At 42.0% G+C, this 24,829-nt stretch overlaps 1 protein-coding gene across 1 annotated transcript in view; it reads left to right on the forward strand.

Moving 5' to 3' along the window:
* Window positions 1-20,224, forward strand: part of SOCS3 (suppressor of cytokine signaling 3) — a 41,874-nt gene extending 21,650 nt beyond the window's left edge. Inside the window, exon 2 of the mRNA XM_044281683.1 lies at window positions 18,992-20,224. Coding sequence (XP_044137618.1) covers window positions 19,089-19,742 — 654 coding nt within the window. The 5' untranslated portion in view covers window positions 18,992-19,088 and the 3' untranslated portion in view covers window positions 19,743-20,224. The remainder of the gene's footprint in view (window positions 1-18,991) is intronic.
* The last annotated feature ends 4,605 nt before the right edge of the window (window positions 20,225-24,829 follow it).

A 24,829-nucleotide genomic window follows, 5' to 3' on the forward strand; every position in this document is an offset into this window, starting at 1 on the left:
TAGGTCTTATCTACGATGACCGGGATCGTATCTACCTGGCAGAGACCAAGTTATGGGGTTTACGGCAGGAAGAGCGCTCTGCGGAGATCTATTGCTCTGAATTTAGGAGATGGTCTATGGATATGGAGTGGAATGATCCAGCTCTCCATATCCAATTCTGTCAGGGATTATCTGAGAGGCTAAAGGAAGCGTTGGCCTTTCACGAAAATCCTGAGTCATTCGAAGCAGCTATGTCCCTTGCTGTACGTATGGATAGATGCCTGAGAGAGAGATGTAAGGTGCCTCACTCTTAGGACGAACTATCATATGCAGTGGAAATAAAAAGTCTACACACCCCTGTTAAAATGTCAGGTTTCTGTAATGTAAAAAAATGAGACAAAGATAAATCATTTTAGAACTTTTTCCGCCTCTAATGTGACCTATAAACTGTACCACTCAATTGAAAAACAAACTGAAATCTTTTAGGTGGGGGGAAGAAAACAAAAAAAAAACTGGGGATGTAGCTGTGTTCAGAATTAAGCAATCACATTCAAAATCATGTTAAATAGGAGTCAGCATACACCTGCCATCATTTAAAGTGCCTCTGATTAACCTCAAATAAAGTTCAGCTGCTCTAGTTGGTCTTTCCTGAAATTTTCTTAGTCACATTCCATAGCAAAAGCCATGGTCCACAGAGAGCTTCCAAAGCATTAGAGGGATCTCATTGTTAAAAGGTATCAGTCAGGAGAAGGGTACAAAAGAATTTCCAAGGCATTAGATATACCATGGAACATAGTGAAGACAGTCATCATCAGGTAGAGAAAATATAGCACAACAGGTACATTACCAAGAACTGGAAGTCCCTCCAGAATTGATGAAAAGACGAGAAGAAAACTGGTCTGGGAGGCTACCAAGAGGCCTACAGCAACATTATAGGAGCTGCAGGAATATATGGCAAGTACTGGCTGTGTGGTACATGTGACAACAATCTCCCGTATTCTTCATATGTCTGGGCTATGAGGTAGAGTGGCAAGACGAAAGCCTTTTCTTACGAAGAAAAACATCCAAGCCAGGCTACATGTTGCAGAAACACATCTGAAGTCTCGTAAAAGTATGTGGGAAAAGGTGTTATGGTCTGATGAAACCAAGGTTGAACTTTTTGGCCATAATTCCAAAAGATATGTTTGGTGCAAAAACAACACTGCACATCACCATAAGAATACCATACCCACAGTGAAGCATGGTGGTGGCAGCATCATGCTTTGGGGCTGTCTTTCTTCAGCTGGAACTGGGGCCTTAGTTAAGGTTAGAGGGAATTATGAACAGTTCCAAATACCAGTCAATATTGAAACAAAACCTTCAGGCTTCTGCTAGAAAGCTGAACATGAAGAGGAACTTCATCTTTCAGCATGAAAACAACACAAAGCATACATCCAAATCAACAAAGGAATGGCTTCACCAGAAGAAGATTAAAGTTTTGGAATGTGAATCCTCTTTGGTTGCAGTTATGTCATTCATTGACCAATATGGCAAACTGTCTGGTTTGACCATAAATTGGCATAAATCTGCGCTGATGCTCATTGATGGTCACGTGTGATAACAGACAGGAGTATCCCCTGCGTGGAATCGTTTAAATACTTGGGAATTTATATGTCTCCCAAGATTAAGGAATTTGAGCGACTTAATCTTGAGCCTCTGTTACTTAAGTTTCGGAACAAAATTAAGGCATGGTGTAAACTACAGTATATCTATCAGTGGCGGGAAGGACGAATCTTCTCAAGATGGTACTAATGCTTCAGTTGCTATATATTTTGCAAAACTCCCCGTTGTGGCTTCCAAAGAATAGATTTGACAAAATCAACTCCATTTTTCGGGAGCTCATTTGGCGCAAGGGCCAACCTAGGATCAAACTAGAAACGATGCAATACGCTAAGTCAGAGGGGGGACTGGCGGTGCCGAATCCCTGTTTATATTTTTTGGCTGCGCAGAGTCAACACTTCAAGGGATGGTTAGACCCCGAGGCTAGAGATGTGACCAGTCAGATATTTCAATATCAATTGAAAAACCGGGACCTTTTGTTGCTACTGAAAGGGGCAGAAGTTCGTCAGGGAGGTCCAATGGGTACATTAGGCTACACTATGTATAAAACCTGGAGTGAGATAAAACAGTTAAGAAAAGTTGAAGGAACTACGGAATATACGCCTATATGGGGAAATCCTGGGATTTGTCTCTTTGGAGGGATTTGGGGGTTGGAGACGGAAGGGGATTCTAAGAATAGGCCATCAGCTTGAGGGGGAAGCCTTTGCATCTTTTACTACGATGCAGGAACTGTATGGTATACCTAGAAGCCAATTTTATAAATATCTCCAAATACTCCACGTGTATAACACAAGATTCAAAGAGGGATGTGGCTTTGCACCACATTATATCCAAAGGGGTAAGGAGAGGGATGATATCCATGACTTATAAACTTCTCCTAGATAATTATTTGATGTCTTACCCTCTGTCTAGAATGCGCAAGTGGGAACAGGATTAGGGACTATCTCTACCGACCAGTGGTCAGACATTCTTGAAGCTATACCATTATCCTCCTTGAGTGAAGGGGCTAAGCTTTCGCAGCTGTTTATTGTCCACAGAGTTTATAAGACACCAGTCTTTTTGCATCGTTTGGGGTATAGACCCAATGCTGATTGTCCTCGGTGTTTGGTGGACTCTGCAGATCTTATACATATGCTGTGGAGCTGCGAGAAACTGAGGAGATACTGGAGGAAGGTATTGAAGGTCATACATGATGTATATAAGGTGCAAATACCGTATGATCCCAAGGTGTGCATTCTGGGTTATGTGTCAGAGATTGCAACGGAGCATTTGTATAAAGTAGCAGTGGGTCGGCTACTATATGTGGCAAGAAAGCTGATAGCCTTGCACTGGATACAGGCGGAACCTCCAACCCTTAGAGAATTCATATGCAAAGTTGACACAATGCTGGTTTACGAGAAGGCTATATTTCAGAAGAGGGGGTGTCCCACAAAGTTTGAAAAGCTTTGGGACCCTTGGCTTTTGTTTAGGCGTTTGAACAATAATATTTGGTAAAGATCACCAACACCATGGGGGTGGGATGGGGGGGCAGGGGTTATAAGTTGTATTATTCTATATGCTAAGGTCTGAGTTCAGATCAAGTCTGTATGTGATATTAAGAAAACATGTCATTGCTACACTATGCTGTAAGATTATATAATTGCGATTATTGGCGATGTTAATAAAAAAAGGATCTGATTCAAAAAAGTTTTGGAATGACCCAGCCAGAGCCCAGACCTGAATCTGATTGAAAATCTGTAGGGTGATCTGAAGAGGGCTGTGCATAGGAGATGCGCTCGCAATCTGACAGATTTGGAGTCTTTTTGCAAAGAAAAGCAACATGCTAATAGACTCATACCCAAAAAGACTGAGTGCTGTAATAAAAGCAAAATATGCTTCAACAAAGTATTAGTTTAAGGGTGTGCACACTTATGCAACCATATTATTATTTTTTTTATATTTTTTCTTCCCTCTACCTAAAAGATTTCAGTTTGTTTATAATTGAGTTGTACAGTTTATAGGTCACATTAAAGGTGGAAAAAGTTCTGAAACGATTTATCTTTGTCTCATTTTAACAGGGGTGTGTAGACTTTTTATATCCACTGTATCACCTTGGGTGGAGAGTCAGAGAACTTACTTTTGTGATTTACTGGTAGGACCCAATTTCTCCTGTTTGCCAAGGTGGTGCTAGAGTCCAAAACTGTGGGAATTGAGGTGTTTATTGACAGTGAATTAATCTAGTTAATGGTCAGTTCCTCCGTTTGCATGGATTGACGACAAGTGCATTAGAGAAAAATATTTTGGTTTTTGCAATAGACTCCGCACCACTTACTCATAGATGTTTGTTACAGATGGTGCAGGACACCCGTTTAAGAGTGGGTGATTTTCATCAGGAATCCATTTTGTGTTTTGTACAGGAGGGTCTGTCTGCTCCGTTGGTTCTGGGTTTACCATGGTTGAGCAAACATAATCCTACCATTGACTGGCAAGCGAGACAGATTCTCGATTGGAGTGATTATTGCATGGACAACTGTCTTAATACATCTCTTTCTGTCTTGACCACTAAAGCTGTTCCCTCTTTCATTTCTGATTTTTCTGATGTATTTTCTGAGTGGTTGCCAGGGTTTACCCCCACACCAGGAATATGATTGTCCTATCAATCTCATTCCCGGAGCAAAGTTGCCCAAATCTAGGTTATATAATCTTTCTGAACCCGAAAGAGCGGCCATGCGAGAGTATATTGCTGAAAGTTTGGCTAAGGGACACATTAGACCTTCCAAGTCCCCAGTGGCAGCAGGGTTTTTCTTTGTAAAGCAGAAAGATGAAACTCTTAGGCCATGTTTGGACTTCTGTGAGCTCAATCGGATTACGGTCCATGATCTGTACCCCCTTCTTTTTATTCCTGACTTGTATAATCAGATTGTTGGTGCCAAGGTGTTCTCCAAGTTGGACCTAAGGGGGGCATATAATCTGGTCAGGATCAAGAAAGGGGATGAATGGAAGACGGCGTTTAATACCCCTGAGGGTCATTTTGAGAGTCTGGTCATGCCATTTGGTTTAACTAATGCTCCTGCGGGTTTACAGCATTTTGTTAATGATATCTTTCATCACCTGGTGGGGAGGTTTGTTGTTGTGTATCTGGATTACATACTAATTTATTCTCCAGATATGGAGACTCATCAGGATCACGTGAGACAGATGTTACAGATCCTAAGAGAGAATAAATTGTATGCTAAAATGGAGAAGTGTGTGTTTGCAGTTCAGGAAGTGCAATTCCTGGGTTACCTACTCTCATCTTCAGGTTTTCGTATGGATCCAGAGGAGGTTCGTGCTGTGTTGGACTGGGATCGACCCGAAAATCTGAAAACGTTTATGGGGTTTTTGGGTTTCACCACCTACTACCGTAAATTCATTTTGAACTACTCGACTGTGATTAAACCTTTAACGGACATGACTATGAAAAGTTTGGATGTCTCAGTCTGGTCTGATGCGGCATTACAAGCCTTTTCTGCGGTGAAGGAATGTTTTGCTTCTGCTCCTATACTGGTGCAACCGGATGTGTCACAGCCATTCATTGTGGAAGCTAACGCATCCGAGGTAGGGGTAGGAGCAGTTTTGTCACAGGGTCTTTCACCTAGTAAATGGCCCATGTGCATTCTTCTCTAAGAAACTCTCGGCTGCAGAAAGGAATTATGACGTGGGTAATAGAGAGTTGCTGGCCATTAAGTTGGCTTTTGAACAGTGGCGTCATTGGTTGGAAGGAGAAATGTATCCTATTACTGTGCTTATTGATCACAAAAATGTGGCTTACCTGGAATTCGCTAAACAACAGGAACCCAAGACAGGCCAGATGGTTGTTGTTTTTCACCAGTTTTAATTTCATCGTCAACTATTGCCCTGGGGTTGAGAACGTCAAGGTTGATGCTTTGTTGCGTAGCTTTCCTGGGGGGGGGGGGGGTTATTCAGAAGATCCTTGTTCGATATTGTCTGAAGGGGTAGTTATATCCGCCCTATATTCTGACTTTGAGGCAGAGGTGTTGGAGGCCAAGGGAGATGCACTGTATTCTTGTCCACCGGGGAAATTGTTTGTTCCTTCTGAATTTCGCCACAAGGTGTTTGAGGAACATCCCTCTACGGTTCTCACAGGACACCCTAGGAGCAGATCCACTGTCGATCTCATCTCTCGTAGATTCTGGTGGCCGGGGTTGAGTAAGTGTGTTGAGGACTATGTGTCTGCTTGCAGTCCTTGTGCACGTGCTAAGGTGACACATACTCGGCCATTCGGATCTTTACTTCCGTTGCCCATCTCGTCCCAACCTTGGACTCATTTATCCATGGATTTTATCACAGATTTACCTAATTCTTCAGGAAAAACTGTGATTTTGGTGGTTGTTTATCGCTTTAGTAAAATGGTGCACTTTATAACATTGCCAGGTCTACCTAATGCTAAAACTCTGGCACAAGTGTTTGTCGATAACATCATGAAATTACATTGGTATTCCTTCTGATGTGGTGTCTGATAGGGGGACTCAGTTTCTTTCCAAATTCTGGAAGGCGTTCTGTACTCGTCTGGGGGTACAATTGTCCTTCTCTTCGGCTTTTCACCCTCAGTCGAACGGACAGACTGAACGCACTAACCAGAATCTGGAAACTTATTTGAGATGTTATGTCTCGGAGAACCAGGAGGAGTCGTCTTCATTTTTGTTTTGGCCGAGTTTGCCATAAATAACCGTAGACAGAAGTCTACTGATAAGTCACCATTTTTTGGGGCATATGGGTTACACCCGCAATTTGGCACATTTTCTGGTACAGAGACTTCAGGTATACCTGAAAAGGAATGATTTTCCTCTTCTTTGTCTTCGATTTGATGGAAAATTCAAAATAATCAGAAAAGAATGAGCAACAAGTATAAACGTATGGCTGACAAGAGACGTATGAATGGTCCGGACCTGAGAGTGGGTGATTCTGTGTGGCTGTCCACAAGAAACATTAAGTTGAAAGTACCTTCTTGGAAGTTGGGTCCAAGGTTTATTGGTCCATATAAGATCACTGCCATTATTAACCCAGTAGCCTTTCGTCTTGAACTTCCTCAGGCTTTGAAGATTCATAATGTGTTCCATAAGTCATTGTTGAAGAGATGTGTCAAACCTGTTGAACTGTCCTACTTGCCTCCTGCCATGGTGGATGGAAATCTGGAATTTCAGATCTCCAGGATAGTTGACTCCCGAATTCTCCATCGATCCCTCTAGTATATTGTTCACTGGAGGGGTTACAGACCAGAGGAGAGGATGTGGGTTCCAGCGGCAGACGTTAATGCTAGTTGTCTGGTGAAAGCCTTTCACAGAGCTCATCCGGATGAAGTCGGCCCTGGGTGTCCGGAAGCCACCCGTATAAGGGGGAATACCGTCACGGTATCTCCTGTGACATGGCTCAGAAGATCTAAGAGACTGGCTGCACGTGTTGTGATCTGACAGCCTAGTTAGTTTAACTAGTTTCTGTGTTGTTGCTGGGTATGACCACACCTCATGTCTCAGGTGTAGATTAAGTGGTCATTTAGTCTGGTCTCACCCATTATGCTATGCGGTTGATAGCTCCTTTCTGGTGTTTAGTTCTCCTCTGAGTTCCTGCTCGTCTGTGTACTTTGGAATTAAGTGTCTTTTCCCTATATTCTTGTTTGTTGTATTCCCCTACCTTTTGGTATTAGGCCTGAGAAGGAGGTAAGCTGGGAAGAAGCAGGTAATCTCTTGTACTGACACTATTTCCAGGGCACTTTAGGATCAGATAGGGCTCTAGGTTCCAGCGTATGAACATTCCTACCATCGAGGTCTGTTCATACTGATAGTAGTCAGGGCTTGGTTTAGGGATTCACTAGGTGGTGACCTTTCCCCTTTCTCTAGTTTCCAGGCCTAGCACCTTTTCCCTTCTTTCTTGTGGTCGGTGTGGAATTTACTCCCCACACCTCGTCGTGACAATACTAAATTGTACCAAGGAGGTAGTCATATCTGATAAATATGCTTTGGCATTTGCTTCTATGTTTCCATATTTGAGGCTCCTGAATTAAAGCAATAGGCATACCTATTGGAGGTTTAGAGGTAACAGTTGCACCTAGTTGGGTTTTAATGCCCAAAAGCACCTCTGCAACATAGTAAAAGTCCCATGGTAAGTGGTGGCTCTATTACATATTTTGAATTTGAGCCCAGGATATATGTGTACTAGATGAGTGAACCTAGAAATATTAAGTAATTGGATCATAAAACTAAAGTAGATTTGAATACATCATGTCTCGATAAGAACACATACACTCACTCTGCAAGTCTGAACTGTGTAGGAAGGCACAAGGGTCCGTCATTGACAGAAGGTATGTGTCACTGAGGTTCCTGGCCTTGGTGAGATAGGAACCGGTTATTTTGTGTGTCAGCGGCAGCTAGTGCTCGCTGACACAGTTTTTTTCTTAGTGTGGCTGAAAAGTCGATCCGGGTCAGTTCTTATTGGGAGCAGCCAAAGAGCAGGGTGGGTGGCTGTTCCCTACGTTCAGGCCAGGTTTTGGGCTGGGGTTTAAAAACCCAGCCAGCAGCTCAGCTGGGTGTGGAATTATGCTCCAGGTGATAGTGGAGCTGTGGAATCTCTGTATTGGGATCTGAGGCAGTGTCTGTGTGTGAGGCTTGTAGCTGGATGCATGCCTGCGACTTGTCTGGAAGGACAAGGGCACGACATCCAGGTCTGGAACTCTTTATGCGGTACCCGCAGCATGGTGTGAAGTGAACACCAGGACTTGTCCTTCTATTGCGGTACCTGCAGCAAGGTGTGAATGGAACACCAAGATTTAAACCAAGGTGACTTTGTTTATATTTTCTTTTCTGCCTTTTTGTGTGAGTAAACACAGAACTTTTGCTTTTCAACTGTGGTCTTGCCTCTGTATTGCGTCCGCTTACCCTGCCTACCAGATCAAATTCCTACAACTGTTACTTGGATCATGTGAACAATCACATCAATTCCTTTATCTATAGATGTTACATAGGCAGGCTACTGGCATAATAACAGAGCTACTGCACACTATAGTATACATACAGTACATGCCCAATGCAGGGGCGTAACTACCATAGCGGCGGACCATGAGACTTCTATGGGGCCCTGGGTAAAAGAGGGCCCAGTTGGGATCATCCCCTCTTCTACTGTGGTTGAAAACTTGGTCAGGAATCTACCCTCTAAAGGAATAACTTTTGGCAAATGAGGCAGTGGAAAAAATGGCCCAAGGATCATTGAAATGGGTTTAGGCAGAAACCCTTCTGTACTGTGTGGGAGCCTGGTTTGATCCTTGCTATGGGGTCCCTACTTCTCTATGTACGCCACTGCCCAATGCTGGTAAAGAGTAGAGAGAAGAAACTTTCAAGAGTAAGGTTTCCTAATTTCAGTAGCATATAATTCAAGGCTATTTAGGTTATCAGGACATTACACATCTGTGTATGCAGGGACACACAACTATTTGTGATGACTAATAAATAAACTGGACATTTAGATAAAGCACGTAAGATGTTGGAAATAAATCTGCTAAAAACCACAACTGTCTACAAAACAGTCTGCCGTCTTGTAATAATATATGTGTATGAACATGATACACGATATATGTGTATGAAATCTTTAAACTGCTCTGAAAGCAAACGCCCTCCCCAGTATTCTGCATGTAGCTGTGCAAATCAAAGAGAGCATTATAGAAACCAAATAGGCAAATATAAATTGGTGAAAGGTAAAAGCATTGACATCAAAGGTGCTGAGAACTCCTTTTCAGATAACCAGGCAGGGTACAAGAGTTGTCCTGTCAACAATGCTCCATGTCCAGCACCAAGTTCCCTTCTCTGCCTATTCAGTCCCCACTGGACCAGAAGTGTGATGTGCCATCCACATGCATATCACCACTGCCAGCCAGTCAATTGGCTCGTTATCGTGCCAGGCCTGCTCAAATCACTGCTTCGACTACTGATTTGCCGTCAGTGGGGACGTGCCTGTACACAGCATGTCACACTTTTGGTTCAGTGGGGACTGGAACTGGCAGAGAAAGGAACGTTGTAGCTTATATTTTTTTTACTTACCTTACAGCCATACAGGAGGCACCAATTCTTTAAAGAATTTCTGCAGCCATTTTACCTAATTAGTAGCTGTAACTAACCTGTGGAAGGAAGTTCTTTTTACATAGTATTTACCCATTCCTTGCTGCTGTCTCCACTGTGCTCGCACACAATGCAGGCTCTTCCACCTGGTTCCCAACCGGATATGGCCACTTTTCCTTAGTAGTAAGTGCAGAACAGGAAAAGAAGTGGCCACATCCAGTAAAACAGCATCCCTCCACAGGGCAGTTACAACTGCTAATTAGGTAAGATGGTCAGAGTACCCCTTTAAAGGGGTTGTCCGAGTTATTTTTTAGTTCTTTGTATGTTTCTAACTAATCAAATGTAACAGCTTTGCCATGCACTTACTGCATCTGTAGCTGCTCCTTTCTCAGACATCACTGAGGGTAACATGACCTGTGATGTCAGCTTCTCTCCCTGCTCTGATGATGATTCTTGCACAAGCCTGAAAGAGCAGATGTGTGTCTGTAGACTTCACTATGCTGGCCACGCCCCTCTTCACTGCTGTCTGCTCTCTGCCTGGATTCTTAACCCCTTCAGCTGCACAGACTAAGGGCTCATTTACAGACATATATGTGACACATATGAACATGGGACCAACAAGCGCACATGCAACAGGTCAGACAGTTTCATAGGTACAAATCTGCTGACAGATGCCCTTTAAGGTTTGTACGGACAATACAGCCTTGTCTCTGTGCTTTAAAACTGCTAAAATGAATGAGTTATTTGATAGAGATATGTCCTAGACCAATGAACTCTTCTGGAAGTGATGGAGTACAGCCCCTCCTACACCAGGGAGTGTTAGGGGAGATGCATACATGCAGAAGTTTCTGTGTACAGAGTATAGTGTTGCTATTCTGCCTTATCTAGGTCTCCAGCAGTACAAGAGAGCTGTCGTCCTCCAATGAGATGATTCTGCTCAGATTGTCCTGGTCTATACAGCAAAGCCGGAAAGTGAGTTTCAGCAAAGAGGTAGTGTCACCCTAATATAGTTTCCAAGGTGAAAACTGGAATATTTCAAATTGTTTATGTAGATAGACAAAAAAGAAAATATTGAAAAAATATATATTTATTATAAAAACCTGTTAAAAAAATAAATGTTGTGAAAAAAGTCATTTTATTCCGTTTAGAAGATGAAACATTCAGGGGCATAACAGGAGGTGCAGAGGTTGGCTATCTACAATATAAGATGACACTGGTATATAATAAGGAATAGTACAGCCCTGTTACAGATTCAGCTTCAGGGCCCAGTAGCTTCAAGTTACAGCTCTCATCAAATTCTAGGAAAAGTTTTTACATACAGAGCTGGGACACCTAGGTAAGACTGGAAGTGTTTTCTGTACAGGTATAATTGTAGGAAGTAAGGTAAATCTGGAAAGAAAATCAGCCTATTCCTGTGATTAGATCAAAAAGACACAAAATCTTTTATTAAGAGAGATGTTTTAAAAAATATGGTAAATTGGATTTTGCCACCAGGACTTTATTGAAATAGTTAGAGGGGTTGTCCTATCTAATCTTAATGCATAACTTCTAGTAGAAATAACAAAGTAATGGCACATCCTAAAGTCACAAGAACAGATGCCCCAGAATTGTTATTACATGGGGATGCAAGTAGTTACTAAAACTGATATGTCAGGAGAGGTGACAAGTCCTCTAAAATCACTTACGGTGATCAGTACGAAAAACGAGTGTCACAATTGCCTATTTTCTGCTTTTCCCAACAATAAAAATGTATATAAATTAAGTTCTCTTATAGGTAACCTCAAAATACAACTAAAAAAATATGACTAATATCTAATATCTTCATTGTACATTCCTGTGTTGAAAAGGTTGTCATCACCTTCTCTCTGCTGGGTTGTTCTGGTCCCCAACAGTCTGGCGTCTCTCTGCCTGGTGGGCCCAGCTGCCTGGTAGTGATTTTCCATCCACTCCATGCAGCCTGAGGTCTTCCCACCTACATCTGCCTCTCTCTGCCTGTAGGGGGAACCTCTGTGCCTTCTTCCTGAGCCTTTAGCTGTCCACCACACAGTATCTAAGGCACCTTTCCATGTGGGAGGATGCCTGAGCAATAGGTTCTAGTCGTCTATTCTCCTACAAAGATGCTTGCCCTCCCATGTACCGACTTTTGTTTGTCTCCAGATTTGACCTCTCACTACCTGACCTTACCTCTGCATGACCTTTATACTTACCCTGAACTGCCTGCCCTCAGACTGACTTTGGATTGTACAAACTCTGTATGCCCCGACCTCGGCTTGTTTCTGACTACGGTTTTTGATTCCTTGATGTTTTTCATTGATGTCTCTTGACCCCCCATGGGTCAGCAATCTACTGAATAGAGACTACTCCAAGAGGTAGCAGCCTGGTGTTTCCCCTGAAATGGGTTGCAGATCTCTGTATAGTAGTCAAAGGGGGAAGCCCAGGAAGGTGGCTGCTCAGATAACTCCCTGAGCAGCAGCCCCAAGTTAAATCTGTTCAATAGACACAACACATCCAAATCCACTTCGTAACATTTAAATACTAAATAAATGATTCAGAATTCATGGAGGGGGACTCTCTTTTGGGACTACCATAAATTAGCTCAAATAGACCATAGCTATGATCAGTGTGTATTTGTCTATCTTTCTCTCTCTTTCTGTCCCTCCCTCTCTGGAGAGGCACTGCAGAGAAATTAAAAGTGTTGGCCTCAGCTTCCCTGAAGGTTACAAGTGGTTGATGATGGTTGTAGCAGCAGAAATCCCTAATATTCTCTCATTTTTCAAGAGCCGGTCTAACAAGTGGGACTTGTCTAAAGAGGACACCCTTTTTAATGAGCCAGTCTGCAAAAAACATAAGGTGCCAAGAGCTCTTTGTAACTAATGCTGATCCAGTCTCGGTTACGTATTTAAATAGCTGGAAGTCACCATTACCAAAATTAGTGACCATAGGCACAATATGTCATCATTTTAACAGGGAAATCCCATTTAATTATGTGTTCTGGTCAGACGTTAAGAAATATCTCTCTTTTTTGGAAGGTACAGTCATTTCCTTGCAAGCAATGAGCCGAGGCTGAACTGCTCGTAATATGCTGCTCTGGGGTTCCAGCGTTGGCCGGCACTCATTAAAGTGTTAGCAGCTATTAATCACCTAGAATATACAGTCACACTGTGAAGTTTACATCAGTATTACAACGAATGAATAATGCACAACGGCAATCGCTTAGAACACAATGAGACGATAAACATGAATCAATGGAAAGGCTCTTTTCTATGTCACCAATATCATTAATATCTGGCATTTCTGCTCTTCCTGCTGTAAAAACGGCTGGGCAGCTCAGGTATTTAAAAATGTAGATGATTGTTACATGCTAATTGAAGAGCACTTCCCAGTAAGACGGTAACAAATCAGAATAAAGATAAGTAATGTTACTTTCTGGGAATAAGCATCTCTAACTCTGCTTTTATGATACAATACATCATATCATGTCTGACTTGGGGATGAAATTAGTTATCTCTTATTCAATTACAGAATTCCTGCAATATCAGATTGACTTATTCATTCCTTTTGTAAGTGCTACACCTATCACTTATTGGTGAGGGACATTCATGGACATATCCAGATGCTTCTGGATGATGGATGAAAGTAATATCAATTTTGGGTACATTTCTGCTGCATTCCAAATTAGATTGTTCAATAGTTGCAACAATCCTGGAAATGCAGAATAGTGCTTCCTTAAAGAGGACCTTTCACTAGAATAAAAAATCTAAACTAACTATACAGACATGTAGAGCGGCGCCCAGGGATCTCCCTGCACTTACTGTTATACCTGGGTGCCGCTCCGTTCTCCCAGTATTGCCTCCGGTATCTTCATATGTTAGGCTCCACCCAGTTGAACCTGCCAGCGTCTCATTCTCCCATGCTGTAGCGCTGGCCAATCGCAGCGCTCAGCTCATAGCCTGAGAGAAAAAAAAGGCCTCTCAGGCTATGAGCTGAGCGCTGCGTTTGGCCAGCGCTACAGCATGGGAGAAGGAGACGCCGGCAGGTTCCACTGGGTGGAGCCTAACTATGAAGATACCGGAGGCTATACCGGGAGAACGGAGCGGCACCCAGGTATAACAGTAAGTGCAGGGAGATCCCTGGGCACCGCTCTCCATGTCTGTATAGTTAGTTTAAATTTTTTATTCTAGTGAAAGGTCCTCTTTAATTCTTTTGTTCTCCTGGGCAACTGAGGAGGACACATTTGACAGAGGATCTCAAAGTATAGAAACCAATTAGTCAGAAAGTATGACTACTAAAGACTACTAAGACAACTAAAAGTCATATATACACTAGTCAATGGGCAGAATTTAAAGGGGTTGTTCAAACCCCCCAAAAATTAGGATAAAAAAAGTGTTCTAATGCACAAAAAATGCACTGACCTATTGAACGCTGCTCCCTTCTAGTGGTGAGGGCATTTCCAAGGTGGACACCTGTTTTCACTCCTCCATATGGGGAACTGGACTTTGCTGCATGAGCCACCAGACCACTACATCAAAGAGCAGTTTCTGTTCACAGGCTGCTGACCCAGGCTGGTCAAGAGATACTGGTGCGTGGCACCAAGGTGATAGGCAAAATCATGTTAAGGGGAAAAGCAGAGGTTAGGACAAGTAGAATTCATGCAATAGACTAGTCAGGCAGCAGGTCAGGGCGAGTGGCACAGGGTCAATACGGAGATCAGGCATGGCTCAGGACAGGCAGCACAGGGTGAATCCAGTAAACAGACTGAGGTTTGGCACGGGAGGTCAGAACAATATAATAGAGAATCTTCGCAAGACTAGACAAGCTGGCAGCCTATAGTCCAATCAGGCACCTTCCCATGGGGAAAGAACCCTATATAACCTTGGGAACTCTACTATTGGCTGGGGACAGATTAGCCCTTTACAAGCTAGGGAGAGTGCCCACGTATTCTCTAAAGGAGCAGCAGGAGGCAGGTGGGACAGCCTGCAACAGAACACAGCATGCAGCAGCAGGGAGGATGAGTACTACAGTGGCCTTGCCTGTCACGATCAGTGGGGGGGGGGGACCCCACACTGAACACATGAGGGAAGGGGAACAGTAACTGGGCCTGGAAACTAGGGAAGAAACAGGTCACCTCCTAGACAACCCTAATCCAGGCCCTGACTACCTATCAATATGAATAGGAATATTCATAAGCAGGATACCTAGGCCCTGATTTCCCTATAAGGCCCTGAATGGATATCTCTGTCTCAGGCCCAGATACAACAACAGGGAATATAAAAAATACAAACAAACGCGACACGTAACTTCTGTAGAGATGGAAGAACAGGAACACCAGAGAGGATCTCACACCAGCTCAGCCAAACCCAAATGACGCTATCAACCGCAAGGTCAGAAGGGTGGGGTGAGACTATAAAGGGTAGAAGTGATGACCACTGAGCAACAGCTGAGAAAAGAGAAGTGGTCATTAACCCTATCAACACTGAATCAAGAAAAATCAAGGAGGCTGTTAGATTCCTCCACACTCAGCCAATATCCTTGATTTCCTGACATCAGTACCTGAGGGACCGTGACATTGCCCTAGTGTGGGCTACTGGTAAGGGGAAATCATATTTTGGGCTCCATGTGGGACAGGTCCTCATTGAGGGGTTATAGTATATGTACAGTTTACAATATTATGTAAAGATACTGGAAAATAGTAAGTGCTGTAGTAGATATGGCCAGTCTATGTCTGGATCTAGAACAGTTCACTTCTGCATCCTTGTCTCAGTTTATTTAAGTCAAGCATCTATTTTCTAACTCAAGTTCAAGATAAGTGATTTTCTACCATATAACTGTAGAGGAATCCCTGAAATATTTTTCTCTTCCCTTCCATTACAACCTCAGAGAGGCTTATAAAGCATAGTATAATTCTGTATTCTACTTAGTCTGCTTCCAGTTTCTAGGCTTTCAGAAAAATCAGTTTGCCACTTATAGTATAAAAGTGACAGTCCTTTTTTGGGGAACCCTTAAAATATCTATCCAAAGTGAGAATATACAATACATTCAGAAAGTTTTCAGACCCTTTCTAACGTTTTCAGATTTTCTTATGTTGCAGCCTTATGCTACAATAAAAGAAAAAAGTTTTAATTTTTCACCATCATTCCGCATTCAATGCCCCATTTGATAACTTATTGAAAAGGAAAAACTAAAATCTTTCATTGATATAAGTATCCCAACCCTTTATAGTTTAAGCACCTTTGGCAGTGATTACAGCCTCCAGTCTTCTTGGGTATAATGCCACACCATCACACCTGGATTTGTGGACTTTCTGCCACTCTTTTCTCTAGATCCTCTCCAGCTCTGTCCAGTTAGATGGGGACCATCAGTGGATTGTCATTTTCAGGTCTCTCAGAGCTGTTCCAGGGTTCAAGTCAGGGCTCTGGATGGCCCCTCAAAGTCATTCATAGAGTTGTGTCTAAGCCACTCTTGTGTTGTGAACCCATTCTTAGGTCCAGGGCACACCTGATAAGGTTTTCATTAAAAATATCTCTGTACTTTGCTCCATTCAGTTTTACCTCTGATCAGTTTCCCTGTCCCAACCACTGAGAACACCCCAACAGACGGATGGTGCCACCATCGTGCTTCATTGTAGGGAGGATATTGGGCAGTGCCTGGTTTCCCTCACATGGGAATTGAGGACAAAAAGATCAATCCTCGTTTCATCGGACCAGAGAATCCTGTTTCCCACAGTCTGAGAGTCTTTGAGGTGCTTTTATCAACCTAGGTGGGCTTTTATATGTGTTTTACTGAGGAGAGGCTTCTTTCTGGCCTCTTTGCCATAAAGCCCAGATTGGAGGAATGCTGCAGTGATAGAGGAACTTCTGGAAGTTTCTCCCATCTGCACACAGGGTCTTTTGAGCTCAGCCAGTCCTTTTCCCCTGATGACTTTGTTTGGAGGGGCAGCCAGCGCAATGTATAGTCTTGGTTGCTCCAAACTTCTTCTATTTAAAGGGATTATCCAGCAAATGATAACAATGACTTACCCTCAGGATCGGTAACAATTATCCCTTCAGCGGAAGTCCAAATCCTGGCATCACCACTGATAAGCTATTTCAGGGAGCCGCTGTGCTCACCCGAGCTTTGGTAAACAATGCAGGCTCCCAGCAGCTTTCCAAGGACAGTATCATACATTGTATAGTGGCAGCGCTTGGTATTGCAGCTCAGCCCCATTAAAGTCAAGCTGAGCTGCAACTAGGCCATGTGACTAATGAGAACTTTCAGTGCAGCAAAAAATTTTGGTACCCTTCTGCAGATCTGTGCCTCCACACAATCCTGTCTCGGAGCTCTGCAGGCAGTGCTTTCCTTCTCATGGTTTGGTTTTTCTGATATGCATTGCCAGCTGTAAGACCATATGTAGACAAGGCTGTGACTTTCCAAATCATTTCAAAGCAATTTAATTTACCACAGATGGACTCCAATCAAAGTGTAGAAACATGTCAAAGATGAACAAGAGTAATGGGAGTCCTTGAGAGCTAAATTTCAAATGTCACAGCAAAGGGTCTGAATACTTATGTCCAGGCAAAAAGGAAAAACTTTTTAATACATTTGCAAACATTTCTAAAACTCTGCATTTACTTTTTCATTATGGGTTATTAAGTGCAGAGTGATGGGGGGGAAACTTGATTTTTAGCTAAATGTGAAAAAAGTGAAAGGGTCTGAAGACTTTCCCGAATGCACCGTAGAAGTCATGTGTTAGTTATAACCTTGAATGAAGATGAATATTTTGAGAAGGAATATTAAAGAATGAATCACTGACCTTAAATATATTAGGTACAACATGTACATGAGTCACCCAATAAAAAACATAACAGTATCAAATGCTAGAAAGCGTGAATGAGCATACCCCAGCCAATAAAGGGCAGAGGCAGCTCAGCCCTGTGATAAGCCGCACTCAATGTACATTCCTTTGCTACTAGTCACAAGGAGCAACACAGGAGGTCAGTAATGGCTGTAGGACACATGGTTGTTACCTTATCATTAATTGCCAATGGGGCGCATTTTACCTTCATAGTACATTTTAGAGCTGCCACAGCTGTGGAGTCACGTGTAGGGGCCTAAGAGTTGCATGTGGCTCCCAAGACACTGGGGAACACTGTTTTGAATTAACAGTCTCCATAAATAGTCTACATACAGTACTATGCAAAAGCATTAGGCAAGTGTGAAAAAATGCTGCAAAGTAAGAAGGTTTTTTTAAATATAGAAGAGTTAATCGTTTAAATTTAAAGAGTAACTGACTTTTTTGAACTATAGGGGAAGTGATAATGATTACCTTTTCAATATACTTTATTGAGTAATTTTGGACTATTTAAAAAAAAAACGGACTCTGAAGTTGTCTCTAATTGGTGTTCAGTGCTCAGTGCTGTAATGAACACTGAAGATGAATCACTCTTACAGAGTTGTCCTGCTGCCCTTACTGTCTCCCTCCTAAACATCAACATAATTGACCTTGTATGTTATAGAAACACTTCTTCCTCGTCTCCCTGTCAGGCTACACTGTCAATGGTCAGCACTTGACATTGTACTGTATGTGTGTTCCGTATTCCCAGCGCACTAACCAACAGATCTGTCCCTATATATTGTATAACTGTTTCTCTCTGCCTTCTATACTTACTGTCAATAGCAAGCACTGACAGATGCTCTGCAGTGTATCCCCAATGCCCCAAACATACAGTCAACGTCAGTAAGAACTAAAGAAGAGTCTTGGAAGTGATAATATGGTCCCCACAGAGCTCTGATCTCAACATCATTGAGACTGTCTGGGACTACATGAAGAGACAAAATTATCTGCGCAAGCCTACATCCACAGATCTGTGGTTAGTTCTCCAAGATGTTTGGAACAATCTTCCTGCTGAGGTCCTTCAAAAACGGTATGCAAGTTTTCCTAGAAGAATTAATGCTGCTTTGAAGGCAAAGGATGGTCACACCAAATATTGATTAGATTTAGGTTTTTCCTCTGGTTCATTCACAAAAATAAACTATTAACACATTTTTTAAAGCATCCTTACTTTGCAGCATTTTTCCTATCACCTGCCTAAAACATTTGCACAGCAGTGTATATTATACTTCCATTCAGCATGAAAAGTCTTTCCTTTATAGAAAATATCTTAAATACTATTCAAGGTTTGAGAATACTAGAATATAAAAGCAGTAAAGTGATGCCATTACTCTACTGTCCTTGCCTAAACTGTGTTAGATTGAGATACTATGTTCGTTTAGTCATGAAAATGGAGAAACTCTTTTAGTCACAGAACCTAGTCCTTGTTATTCTTTATAATGACTTTTGTTTTTTCTTACAGATGAACTGGGAAGGAGGACACAGGTGAGCACTAACAGTGGTGCACACAATTAAGCACAACCAGCCTGGACCTTCCATCTCAAAACATACAACAGTCCATGTTCATTAGTTTGACGATGGTCACACTTCGCTGGAATTGCTTCCATCACTGCTTCCGTCCATCATCCATCCTTGCAGCCATGAGCTCACAGGCTGCCCAACTGTCTTACCACTACAAATCTTTCTGTGGAGACTATGAAAGGGTGGAGACTGCACTCGAGAGGCTGGAGGCCAGTGGCTACTACTGGAGCACCCTCTCTGGCACTGAAGCCAAAAAGCTATTATCTGATCAGCCTGTTGGATCCTTTCTTATCCGTGACTCTTCAGATCATCACCATCTGTTTACCCTTAGCCTTCGCACATCTGCTGGCATTACCAATCTACGTATTAAACTGGAGGGAACTTCTTTCTACCTGGAGACAGTAGCAGGAGCAGAAAGTGCTCCAACATTTCCTTGTGTGGTGAAGCTGGTTGAACATTATATGCGCTTGACAGCAGCAGGAGAGTCTGACTCTAATCTGTGCTACATTGAAGGGAAAGAGCATCCAGTCCCTCTTATGCTTACACAACCACTAAATTGCAAAGTGGTGTCTCTACAGTATTTATGCAAAAGGACAGTGGTGGCCAACATGCCTGAAGAAGCGTCTGGATCTGATGAGAACCTGGAGGAACTTCCTGTGTCTAAGATGCTTCGGAATGCCTTTCAAAACTAGATATGTATAGTTAAGCTGGAAAACATTTCAGGAGAAACTATTAAAGCGACCTCATGGCACTCTCTTAAATAAATGCCTAAAGGACCCTTGTTTCCATGTTTTGTAATGTCCAGTATGAGGTCATACAGAAGAGTAAAATGAAAAATAGTTGAACTTATTTAGACACCACAGAAAATATCTTTCCAAAGAAGAAAAAAATCCTGGTGCAGAGAACAGTAGATTATTTCTTTATATATAGAGAGTTGGCTTTTACCTAGAGGAAACACTTGGCTGTTATTCAACTGCCTTGCATTTTATGTTTCTCACATTTATTTCCTTACTGTATTAATTTATCAGCATCTTGCAGACACAGTGAGATAAGGAGCATGACGTCTGTAATGGAACAATATGTGACATTAGACAAAATAACAAGTTAAAAGGCAACAGAGAAACTATACCCTTGATACTTTCAGATATTAAAGGTAATGATTCTCTTGACAGTTCTGAACTTGTCCATTGTTGTTATTCGTTGTGCTTGTACTGTATACAGTAGGTATAATATGTTTTGGGTGCAATTAATCCTATTGCCTTAATGCAGAGGTCCCCAACCTTTTCTAGCTTGTAAAACTAGAGATAAGGAACCTCACCCCAGACAATACAATTCACAGCTGAGCTTATATTTACATCATCAGGTTTACAGATGGTATAGCTAATGGTGAACCTAGGAGCAGCATGATGTAGAAGCTGTAGAGTAGAAATCCAAGGGTTTCTACACCATGCTACTCAAAACTTTACCATTCTCTTAAGAAGGACGACAAATGTCTGAAACAATGCTACATGCTCTACCGTTCGAAACCCTGATGACGTTCAAATGTGAATTGTATTATCAGCAGTTTCAACCCATCTAAACTGCTAATAGCACTTAATAGGTGACAGGGAGAGCAAGCCCTACCTCACATGATGACCATGCCGGTAGAATGAACGAGAAGTTGAAATTGTAATTCTCCCATTGCCACAACTGCCCGCAAGTATTCTGGAGGTGGTCACTTCATTTTCAGTTCCCTAGACTCTCTGCACTGAATGCTTACTGACCACTTCCCTAGGCTTTGAGTGGCACCTCTAGCATCCAATTAGAGTCTTCAAAACTGGGTTTCAAAACTCTCACTTCTCTCTGGTTTTCACAAGTCTGTGGGTCTTCAGGCAATAGGGACCAGAACTAGCATATAGCATCAAAAAGTTATTACATAAGGTGAGTATAGCCATAGGACATCCAGTACAACATTGGCAATCAATATGGTAATATTGAGCCAATTACAATATTACTCAGTTACATGAGTATTTCTCAGTTTTTATTGCACATGAAATAGATTTGACCCTAGATCATAGTTCAAGAAATATCATACTATCCATTGTGCTACTATACAAATGCAGTGGGCTATAGAGCCATTTGTGGTTCTTGGGTGACTAGTTGGGGACTAATGCCTTAATGCATACATATACCCTATCCTTCTAACACAGTGCGAACACATGCCCACAGGTTGTGTGTGGTAGTGCAGCTCATTCCCACTCATTGGAAAAGATCTAAGCTGCAATACCAGACCCTATGCACACAGTTCCTGGAAGAAATCAGCTGAATTTTCTAATCCTGTTAGGTTTTCCACCTGACCGGTAAACCACTGGTCAAGCTGGTATTTCCAGTATGAGGCCAGTACCTTATTCTATTTTTACTGGCACATACAAAAAACACAGTCATTTTCAGTAACCAGTCATTTTGCTAACAATGGCTATAACTCAGGGTCTATAGCACATAGATATATAAGCCAGGTTTTGAAGCTAAGAATCTAAGCTAGCCACATAGCTTTCAGAAATCTGGTTGGGGTAAAATCTGTGTGTAATACCTCTCACTGATCCAATTTCCAAGAGCTATATCTCAGAGCAAACCTGGTCTTGTTTTAAAGCTTAGATTCTTCTAGGTGCTATACAGCCTGAAACATTCCAGATTGAAGTAGCCCCCCCCACACACACCACACCACCACCATCTGACCAGTGTGGAGGAGAAGAGGGATGCATATTTAGGGACACAAAACCAGGCTGCATGGACTGGGGGGGAGGTGTATTGCAGCTAATCCTGTCCCAGTATATCTGTACAGGACCGCAGAAGAGGGATCATTCACATCTGTATCAAAGATCTTTTTCAAATTTGGTTAAAAAAAAAAATATGGAGCAAAATAGAGCAGCATGCGGTGGTTTTTGTCAGATAAAATGTAGAGTTTTCTAATGGAAAACCAGATCCCATTACAGTCAATAGGATCTAGGTGTGTTCATTTCATGTTTTAATACTAGCATCAGTTATGCTCAGTTTGACTCCTCTTCATAATATTTCAGTTTTCTTTTACTGGTGAAAAAGTACTGCCTGCCTTATCTACCCAATGGAAGGCTGCCATATGCTGGGAGCAGCTATTGGAGTGTGCACACTGGCCCTTTAAGGGGCCCAGGCCCTGAGGAGCAGAGAAGCTGTAGGAAGAAGGAACAGGCCACACAAGACCAGCAGGGTCCCTGGTCTATGGTGGAACAGTGCTCCGGCATCTATAGAAGGACCTTGTAGGGCATGAACCACCAAAGGAGAGACAGCAGGATGTTGAGTAATCCAACGCCAAGCCAACCAAGAGCAGAGTTAGATGCCGGTGGGCACAGATTAATGGCATAAAAAGGTCATTGTACAAGGAAAGAATAGCTAAGCTTTGACAATCATTTATTGTGAATGGTGGATCCTGTGTTATCTATATATAGGTAATATCTGTCATTGCATTTCTGCATATTATTAGGCTTAGTCGCCAGTGCAAAAACTGCAGGATTATAAAAATTCTTTAAAAAAAGTTTTGCATAAAAATTGGTGTAAACCAGTGTTTCTCAACTGTAATCCTTAAGGCCCCCAGCATGTCATGTTTTCAGGATTTTTATTTTATTTTGAGTAGGTCCTATTGTTATTGTGAATGCATCAGGACTTACCACAGGTATTAATTCTGTGGGATATTGTCAAATCAATACAGGCAGTTGGGCCCTGGGGACTGGAGTTGAAGAACACTGGATAAACAATAGGTCATTTTCTGATAACATTCCCTTTAAGAGGACACAGAGCCCTGTTTTTTTAGACAGATTGCTCCAAATTTTTCTCATTGAGCCATACAGTTTTTCCTTTGTTGCCATTCAGTGTCCTTAGGTGGCAAATATTGCCCAGTTGTGCCATACAGTGCCCCTTAGTGCCATGTTCCTATAGTGTCATTCACAGCTTATTATTGCCAGACAGTGTCTCTTAGGGTCATATAGTGCCATGTTAGTGCAATTAAGTTCCTCAAAGCACCATTCAGTGACACAAGTGGCATTCATTGTCCTTGTGCCACAAACAATGTCCTTTTATACTGTAGTTGTACATTGCCTCTTTGGTGACACACAATGCACCATAATGGCATATATTGACCAAATGTGCTATTCAGTGCCCCTTCATTTAAATACAGTGTACCAATCAGTATCTCTGGGTACCATCCTGTCACTTTATACCATATAGAGTCTCAGCATTAGTGTCAGTAATGCCATACAGACCTTTTTATTTAATGCCATACACTTTCCCAAACATTAAAATTGTTATCTCACAAACAAAGTCCCAAGATACTATTAAACATTATTTAGACTACTTTGCACTGTCACTACTCAAAATTATACATTTGCCATCTATTTTTCGCTTATCTGTACCCCACTCAGCACCAATTCTAATCAGTACTACTGTGCAGTGTCACATGACCCATTTCTCTTTTTTCTGCCTACAATTTCCAAAGTTCCTTGCATGCACCCTACATATCTTTCCCTCCCCCTGCTCCACTGTAAGTCGCCCCCCCCCCCGGAAGCTGTACATTTAGTCCCCAAGTCCCCAGTAATTTCCCCAGTCAGTCTACTGCCCCTTCTGGCAGCTGCAAATATAACCCTAGTAAATTTCCCTACAGATCATTAGATAATAATTGTACCATGTAATCTGGAGCAGGAAAAAGACAGTACTCTCACAAGGCAATCATCGCAAGTAGTGTTCTGCTGCTTGTATAGCGTATTTGAAAAAAGTGATACACACTCCAAAATAGTATCAATAAAACTACAGATTGTCCCACAAAAAATGAGCGCTCGCACAGCTCTGTACACACAAAAATTGAAAAAGTTATGGGGGTCTTAATATGAAAATGCAAAGAAGAATGAAGGTAACAGGTCAGTTTTACCACAAAGAAAACATTGTGAAAATAAAACCCTTAGAATTGTGGCAGAATTGTATTTTCTTTTATAATTCTACCCCATAAAAAAAAAAATATTCCAGCTTCCCAATACATTGTATGCAACAGTAAATGGTGCCAGTACCAATACAACTTGCCTGGAAAAAAACAAGCCCTCGTATGGCTAGGTGAATGGAAAAATAAAAAAAAGTGGTAGCTCTGGTAAGGCTGGGAGTTAAAAATAAAAGCAGAAATATGGAAAATTGCCAGTTCCTGAAGGGGTTAATGTCACATAACGACCCAGTACAGTACCAATTTAAATCTACCTTCTAAATATTTAGCGACCCAGAATGCCACATCATCCTGGTCAAAATCAATAGAACTGCACATAGCTGCTGTTTTTGGTGTGCATCTATACCACATACATAAGTGTGGCTGCACCCACATATTATTCAGATGCAAAAATAAGAGTTCAAGTCCTGCTATTAGGGTGATTAGAGGCAGCTTTACAAACTTTTTGCAAGATTGATCTTAGTGTGTATATCCTCCTTAAAGGGGTTATTCGGTAATTTATATTGCTGACCTATTCTCTGTAGGGGTCATTAATAGAGATGAGCGAATCGAATCCCACAAAGTGAAATTCGATCCGATTTTCAGGATAAATTAAATTTGCCTTGAAGCCGAATTCCCTTGTGCTTCGTGTTGGAAAATCGATTTAACCCGAAAAAGTGTAAAAAACATAAAAAATAATGCTTACCAGCCGCCATCTTGATTGAAGATCTCGGCGAGATTTCGCTCCAGATCTTTAAGCAACATGGCGGCGGCCGATCCGTCATGAGCAAATGGAGGCAGTAA

This window comes from Bufo gargarizans, chromosome 2 (assembly GCF_014858855.1).
Source record: "Bufo gargarizans isolate SCDJY-AF-19 chromosome 2, ASM1485885v1, whole genome shotgun sequence".
Taxonomy (NCBI): Eukaryota; Metazoa; Chordata; class Amphibia; order Anura; family Bufonidae; genus Bufo; species Bufo gargarizans.